Source organism: Lemur catta, chromosome 1 (genome assembly GCF_020740605.2).
Source record: "Lemur catta isolate mLemCat1 chromosome 1, mLemCat1.pri, whole genome shotgun sequence".
Taxonomy (NCBI): Eukaryota; Metazoa; Chordata; class Mammalia; order Primates; family Lemuridae; genus Lemur; species Lemur catta.
Window position 1 is genome coordinate 103,068,765 of NC_059128.1, and position 7,868 is coordinate 103,076,632.

General features: G+C 59.7%; 1 protein-coding gene across 2 annotated transcripts; it reads left to right on the forward strand.

Moving 5' to 3' along the window:
- Positions 1-2,907: 2,907 nt before the first annotated feature.
- On the forward strand, positions 2,908-5,999 carry ISLR (immunoglobulin superfamily containing leucine rich repeat). 2 transcript variants are annotated; one of them, XM_045531862.1, is made up of 2 exons: positions 2,908-3,203; positions 3,967-5,999. In XM_045531862.1, exon 2 carries the CDS (start codon positions 4,013-4,015, stop codon positions 5,300-5,302), a length of 1,290 nt encoding a protein of 429 aa, XP_045387818.1. In that variant the 5' UTR covers positions 2,908-3,203; positions 3,967-4,012; the 3' UTR covers positions 5,303-5,999. The 2 variants fall into 2 exon arrangements, with proteins under 2 accessions (XP_045387818.1, XP_045387825.1); XM_045531869.1 differs by lacking the exon at positions 2,908-3,203 and adding an exon at positions 3,745-3,826.
- Positions 6,000-7,868: the final 1,869 nt, after the last annotated feature.

The window sequence follows — 7,868 nt, forward strand, 5'->3', positions numbered from 1 at the left end:
CCTGAGCAGCTCAGAGGAGGTCAGGAGAGGGAAGATGGCAGCCCAGAGAGTGCACAGGAAGCTCCCAGGCTGGGAGGACAGGAGGCCAGACCTCTGCCTTGTCTCCTCACCTGCTGGCATTATCTCTTGCGGGGCAGGTTCTGCAGGACAACTGTAAGGGGAGAGTAGGGACCGCCCACGAGGTAACAGGCCCCCATCCTTGGGGCTGTGCACAACTGCTCCTTGGCTCTGCAGGGGCAAGGGGGCACCTGTCCCACTGTGAAACACCTTGGAGGGTCGGAGGGTCCTTAGCTGAGGTCCACTCGGCCCTGATGGCGGTGGGGCAAGGCTGTGCCTTGCAGGCAGATGGGGACGAGCTGTCAGTGATGGTGTCATTTCTGCCCCAGTGGGCTGGCACTTCTTGCATCTCCTGCCCTCAGCCCCCAACAGCTGTTCCCAAGTGGGAGTCTAAGCCTAGCGTTTGGCTGTCTTCAAGGTCTTCAATGATGGGGAGTGAGGGGCCAAGACTCCCTGCCCCCAGGAGGGCTGGTACCAACAGAGGGCGGGTCTCCTACAGTGTAGGGAATATTTTCTAAAATGTTTTTATTGTAAGGAAACAAATAATCCTGGGCACGTTCCTTCCCTGCACTGGGCCCAAAGTCACTACATGTACAACGAGAAGGTGGAGTCGGTGATCTCTAGTACTTCCGCTTCTAGCATCCAACGGCCATCCTCCTTGTCCACGGCTCAATCAGGAGGATTTACTGAGACCTTCTCCGTACCAGGGGTCAGCAGCACCTGCAGGGTAAGGCATCCGTCCCTGACGTGCTTCCTCTCTAGTAGAGGGTTGCGCATTAAACACGTGTGAATAAACAATCGCGGGTTACAGCAAGAGCTATGAAGAAAACCCAGGACATTTGTGAGAGTAATTAATGAGAACTGAGGGCTGGGAGATGGTTGCACTCTGACCCTGGTGCGGTTTGGAGGAGGGAGGGGGGATTTGGTCTATGAGCACCTCAGAGCACCTGGAGGTGATGCTGGTGGCGTGGCCTTTGTGCAGGTGTGGGTGTGTGTATGGGCTGTACAAGACACAGTGAGGCCCTGTCCACCAGGAAGCCCTCCCTGACTGGCAGTGCGGTCACTAGTCCTCCCTGAGGTTTATCGACCCCTGGATGTGTATACTTCCAGCCTCTGCTTGACCCACCAAACTTAGGACTTTCCCAGAAATTCTATGGCACAGCAAGGATGATGCAGGAGAGGGCTTCCTCCCCAGTGGGAGGCTCTAGATCAGACTATGATAATACCCTCAGCGCCGGACTCGGGGCATCTCGCAGGCAGCCTGCTGTGGCCCCTGTGCTGACAGGGAATGGGGTATGAAGAGCTGGGACAGGCTCCCTGGGGATGCTTCCAGCCAAAGATGCTAGCTGTCTGTCCTTGGCCCTGCCAAGAGGGTAAGTTGAGTCATGAGCAGAATTCAGCCAGTTAACTGATGGAAGGAAAAGGAAGCTTGGGTGAGGGCTACTGAGGGGATACAGTAGGCTTATTTTGTGAAAGGCAAAATCATTCAGTCTACCAGGTTCTTTTCTGGGGCTCCCTCATCTTTCGTTTTCTCTTCCAGCTCTCTTGTTTTGGACCACTTTTATCTGATTCGTTCTCTCTCTCTCTCTCTCTCTCTTTTAGAGAAGGTCTTGCTCTGTCACCCAGACTGAGTGCAGTGGCATGATCACAGCTTACTGCAGCCTTGAACTCCTGGGCTCAAGCGATTGATCCTCCTGCCTCAGCCTCCCAAGTAGCTGGGACTACAGGTGTATGTACCACCACACCTGGCTTTTGGGCCTCTTTGGGTCCCATTCCCTCTTCCCTGGGCCCTCATGTTTAGGGAAAAAGGGCCAAATATCCTTGCCTTGGAGGTGTATGCCCCTTCCACACAGCTCTAGGGCAGCGGAGCCCAGAGAGGGCAATGCTGACTGCACAGACACCAGCACCTGGGGGGGGGGGTTTCAGGCACCGTGGGGGCCATGGAGAGAACGCTGCAGGAGTGAGGCCTCCTCCCCTCTGTGCTCCAGGTGGGCAGTCCTGGGTGACAGAGCCTCTCTGTGAGTCTGGGTGTCTCAGAATCCCAGCCAGGGACACCAAAGCCCAGCCGGTTCCCTCCCTGAGCTTTCTGTTACGGAGTTCTGAGCCAGGCGTCCCTGTCCCCTCCCCATCCAGTGGGGAGCCCAGTGTGGGGGTGGCGGGGGTGGGCCTGGAGCCTTGGAGCTCCCTGTAGGGCGGCTCAGCCTCAGAGCCAGTGGGATGTGTTTTCTTAAAAGAGCAGCCTAGCCTGACACTTCCGCAGCTCACTGAGGGGCTGGAGCCTGGTGCCCGTTTCCTACTGCTGTGGCCTTCTCGGCTTTTCACTGGGACACACCCACCCCCACCCACACACACTCACTTCCACGCACAAACTCACACACACCAAGGCAGGCACAGAGTGTCACACCCCACAAACACACACAAAGACATACATTCACAGTCACACAAGTACACACACACACAGTCTCATACCCACATCGGCGCAAGCACAGACGAACTCATCCATACACAGAGATACACTCTCACACCCACAGACTTGTACGTGCACACACGTGGGCACACAGAGACACCCCTGTGGCCCCTGCTTGGGAAAAGGAGCCCCGCTTTTTTTTTCTTGCTTGAAGTGAGGTTAGAAGTCTCCCACCTTCCATGAGATTCAATTTCTCACCCTGGCCCCCCTAAAAACCTCCCGGCCCCATCTTTTCTTGGGTCCCTTCCAGACAGTGCTGTGTCTTTAAGGAAGTTGAAGCTGCTAAAAGTGAGTGAGAGAGAGAGAGAAAAAAAAACACAACCCAAAAAAATTTGGCATCTTTTCCCCCTCAAGTTTCTGGTGTCACTTATGAAACACGGGTCCTTGTTGTTGTAGAGAAGCAGTTGTTTTGCTGGAAGGAGGGAGCTTGCGGCTGGCCCGGCCCCTCCCTGCAGCCCCCTCTCAGCAGAAGTTCCCGGTCCCAGGCAGCCTGTCTGTGACAGGGTGGGCACAGGCGTGCAAACTGAAGGTGGGGAGGGACCCGGCTAGCCCTTCCTCCAGCATCCCAGCCCTCCCGTGGAGCCCTTGGCCCTGCAGACTCCAGGGCTCACTTGGTCCTCTGCTGTGTGTGATTCCATCTCAGAAGACGCTTGGCTGGACTACGAAGCGCAGTTTGCAGGTAAGCTGACGGGAGAGAGGCTGCAAGGGGAGGGGGGTCAGGGGGAGGCCTGTTGGACACACAAGCTGGTTCCCTCTTGGCACTTCTCTGTTGGTTCGGGGTGCCTGGGACAATCCCTAGCTGGGAGCTGTTCAGGGGGCCTCTGCTTCTTCGACAACAGACAACTGAGGCCCAGGAAATCCCAGCTGCGTTTGGGCTGAGCTCCTGGCCTCACCCATGTCAGCTGAGAGGTCCTGGCGGGGGTTTATTTAGGCAGCTGCCTGGCGTAGTTTGAACAGAACAGGCCATGGGTGTGATTCTGCAGAAAGGGCCTGGTGTCTGCTGTGGTCACGGCCCGGGGGGAGCGGGAAAGGGCGGGTGGGGTGGATGGGGGTGGTGTGCACTGCACAAGGGGCCTTGTCTGGGCCGGGGCAGAGCATACCTATGGGGGGCTCCAGGGGGAGGGACTGCAGCCAGGATGTGGGAGGGCAGGGGGAGGTTCTGTGCAGTGCTGGGGGAGGGGGTGACTGGAAAACAGATTTCAAGTCATAAAGTTGGCTAAGAACAGGCTGGAAGAGCTGTCTGCTCGGAGGAGGAGCTGGGGTCCTCTTCCATCCTGCCTTCCTCTGACTGCGTGACCTCGGGCAAGTCCTGGCCCTTCGCTGGGCCTCAGTTTCTCCTTCTGTAGAATGGGGGTGGTGGGCTCGGTGGTGTTGGGCCTTAGCTGGGTTAGGTGGGGCAGGGCCCCCTGATGGGTCCTGAGAGTGACGAGTCCCTTCGGCAGGTCCTCCGATCGCCTGGGTGGCCGGCCCGTCTCTGCAGGAGGCGTGATGCAGGAGCTGCGTCTGCTCTGCTGGGTGGCCCTCCTGGGCCTGGCGCAGGCCTGTCCCGAGCCCTGCGACTGCGGGGAGAAGTATGGCTTCCAGATTGCTGACTGTGCCTACCGTGACCTGGAGGCCGTGCCCCCTGGCTTCCCCGCCAATGTGACTACGCTGAGCCTGTCGGCCAACCGGCTGCCAGGTTTGCCAGAGGGCGCCTTCAGGGAGGTGCCCCTGCTGCAGTCGCTGTGGCTGGCGCACAATGAGATCCGCACGGTGGCGGCCGGTGCCCTGGCGCCTCTGGGCCATCTCAAGAGCCTGGACCTCAGCCACAACCTCATCTCTGACTTTGCCTGGAGCGACCTGCACAACCTCAGTGCCCTCCAGTTGCTCAAGATGGACAGCAACGAGCTGAGCTTCATCCCCCGAGACGCCTTCCGTAGCCTGCACGCTCTGCGCTCGCTGCAGCTCAACCACAACCGCCTGCACACGCTGGCCGAGGGCACCTTCGCCCCGCTCACTGCGCTGTCCCACCTGCAGATCAACGACAACCCCTTCGACTGCACCTGCGGTATCGTGTGGCTGAAGACCTGGGCCTTGTCCACAGCTGTGTCCATCCCCGAGCAGGACAACATCGCCTGCACTTCGCCCCACGTGCTCAAGGGCACACCGCTGAGCCGCCTGCCACCGCTGCCCTGCTCGGCACCCTCGGTGCAGCTCAGCTACCAGCCCAGCCAGGACGGTGCCGAGCTGCGGCCCGGCTTCGTGCTGGCGCTGCACTGTGACGTGGACGGGCAGCCGGCCCCCCAACTCCACTGGCACATCCAGACGCCCGGTGGCACCGTGGAGATCGCCAGCCCCAACGTGGGCACTGACGGGCGTGCCCTGCCTGGCACCCTGGCAGCCAGCAGCCAGCCACGCTTCCAGGCCTTTGCCAACGGCAGCCTGCTCATCCCCGACTTTGGCAAGCTGGAGGAAGGCACCTACAGCTGCCTGGCCACCAACGAGCTGGGCAGTGCCGAGAGCTCAGTGGACGTGGCGCTGGCCACACCTGGAGAGGGCGGTGAGGACACACTGGGGCGCAGGTTCCACGGCAAAGCCGCTGAGGGCAAGGGCTGCTATACCGTTGACAACGAGGTACAGCCATCAGGGCCGGAGGACAACGTGGTTATCATCTACCTCAGCCGGGCTGGGAGCCCTGAGGCTGCAGTAGCGGGAGAAGGAGCCCCTGGGCAGCGGCTCCCAGGCCTGCTCCTGCTGGGCCAGAGCCTTCTCCTCCTCCTCTTCCTCACCTCCCTCTAGCCTCACCCTGACCCTAGGCTGGAGCAGCCCCAGGGCTTCCCAAACTCCACCCCGACCCTGCTATGGCCCCAGAGAGCGCTGCAGGGGTCTGGGCTTGGCAACTCCTGAGGCCTGCAGGGGTGACTTTGCATTTTCCTACCTCCCCTCTAATCTCTTCCAGAACACCCACCACCCCCAACTTCTAGGCCTGCTCCAAGCTAGTGACTAGGATAGAATCTGATCCCCTAGCTGGCCGTCTGTGGAGCTGCTGCAGCTAACAGCATTGACCGCGCTCCCTGCCAGGGCAGCGTGCTCACAGGGCCATGCCCCTGCCCGAGCCTAGCAGTGGGGGTCCAGGCTCTGCGTGACAAGCCCGGCACGGGCCAGGCGGGGTGGGGCTGGGCTGGGCTGGGAGGCAGCCTGAAGCACACAGGGCACAGGGAGGACGGGATGTAGGGCAGTGGCTGGTGTGGCCCTGAGTCTCTCCAGGACCTGCTCACGCTCCTCCTGCCCTCCTGCCCCTTGAGGGCTCTGGAGTCTGTCTGTCCTCATCTCAGACGGAGCTGGGGGATCGAGGATGGGCCTTCCCCTCAAACTGCCTTCTTCAGCCTGGGCATCTGCCCTTCCTTTCTCCCCCAGTGTGCCTCTGCAGCCTGCCTATCCAGAGAGGCCGGCCGGCCTGGGGGTGGCAGAGAAATAAACAGCATTTCTGATGCTCCCCCGTGTCCGCCTGGAGTTTTGTCTGGATCTAGGAGCCCCCATCGGGGATAGGCTCGGGAGCTGGAGGGTCGGGGCAGCCAGCCTACCTGCCCACATGTGACCGGGACCCATGAGACCCAGGCAGACCATGTGGCCGGCCAGGGGCTGGGCCTCCGGGGAGCAGAGCTGCAGATGTTCCTTCCCCTGACACTAGCCCACGGGAGGCCGGAGCCTGACAACTGTCATAGAGGTTTCCCTGGGGTCGCTGGTGAATCTGAGTGGGGCTCTGTGTGAGTGGTGGCTTCAAGGGGCATTTTTGGAAAGGGGCGGGGAAGTGGAAGTGCCTGGGTTGTGGCCCCTCCTGCTGCCCTTCTCCGGTAAGAGAGTTAGGAATACAGAGGAAAGTGGGGACAGGCGAGGCAGGGTGAAGGAGAAGGGAGGAGAGGGGGACCCAGGACAGCGGGGAGAGAAGGCCCGAAGGGACTGAGGACAAGGGAACCCATCTGAGGGAGAGCCAGGGGGAAATGGATCGCCCTCCCCTGCCCTCCAGGAGGGAGGAATGGGATTGCAAGCGGAAAGCCCAAATGGCGGTGCCGATCCCCACAGGAATCTTTCCCCACGAAGCAGGGGGGTCAGTAATGACCGGGGTGGTAGATGCAAGGAGGGGATGGTGACAGTGACCTCCGGGTTGCTCAGAATGGGGGGCACATGGGTGGGTCTGAACCTGCAGACTCTGCAGAACCCCAGATCTGTGCGAGTCAGAGATGTGTCTCTCTACTTCCTCCATCCTGCCCCTTTCGAGATTGAGGGAGCTGCACACAGGGACGATGACCCAGAGGCCCCAGAACTGCTGAGCTCAGCAAAGTGGAGGCAGGAGGCCAAGGAGTCTGGGGTAGCAGCTGGGAGCCCTGGCGGCTGGCCAGCCCCTCCCCTGTCCACATACAGCGCCTCCCCACCCCCTCGCCCCTCACCAGCTTTCCTCTCTGGCTGAGCTGATGTCAGCAGTAGTGAGTGTCAAGAATGACTCCACATCTGGTGGGAAGCAGCGGGATAGAGCCGAATCCCACGTGCTGTGCCACCTTGGGGAAGTCACTGCCCATCTCTGGGCTTCGGTTGCTTCAGAAGTCAAATGATGCGGTAGGACAAGGGACTGCTTAAGGATCCGATCAACTCTGATTATCTAAGGCTTGATAATCCTAGCCTAAGCTGGGTCCCCGACGTCCCTGGCTCTATTCACAGGGATGGATTCTCGGAGCAGGACCTGGACCTAAGACCGGGGTCAGGGCAGCAGGGAGAACAGCTGTGCTGAGTGAACTAGCTACTCCCCTGCTGTGAAGTCTTCCGTGGCCCCATGCCCTCCAGGTGAAGCTGAATTCCCAGCCACCATCATAGCCCTCTGACTGGCTCCTCTGTGATATTCAGCCCCGTCTCTGCTTCTTCTTGCAACTGCTAATTAATTGTTCCCATAATGCTCCGTGGCGTGTCATCCACTGCACTTCTGCCTACGCTGTTCCTTGACCTGGGCACCCCTTCCCTGTTCTTCATTTGGCTAAGTTAGTCTTTGAGACTTGGCTCAGGCACCACCTCCTCCAGAAAGCCTTCCTGGATGTTCCCCCATCCTCAGTGTGGACCAGGTCCCCTCCTCTGGTGCCCACAGTCCTGGGGTTCAGTGACCCAGTTTGATCACACTCTACTGTGACTCTGTTTCCTTGTCAAGGCACAGACCGAATCTGGGTTCTCTGCTGTGACCCTGTTAGTCGCTGACACAGGGCCAGGAAGACAATTTTCCAGTAGGCTGCAGTGGAATCGGAAATTGCCCTCTTTGGCCTCCTCAGGGAAGCCTCAAACATGGGTTTGAGGTTCCTGGCCCCACAGGTGTTTAAGGCTT

Bases quoted from the DNA above. Each gene is read 5' to 3' on its own strand.
- ISLR (XM_045531862.1), top strand. From the start codon at position 4,013: ATGCAGGAGCTGCGTCTGCTCTGCTGGGTGGCCCTCCTGGGCCTGGCG.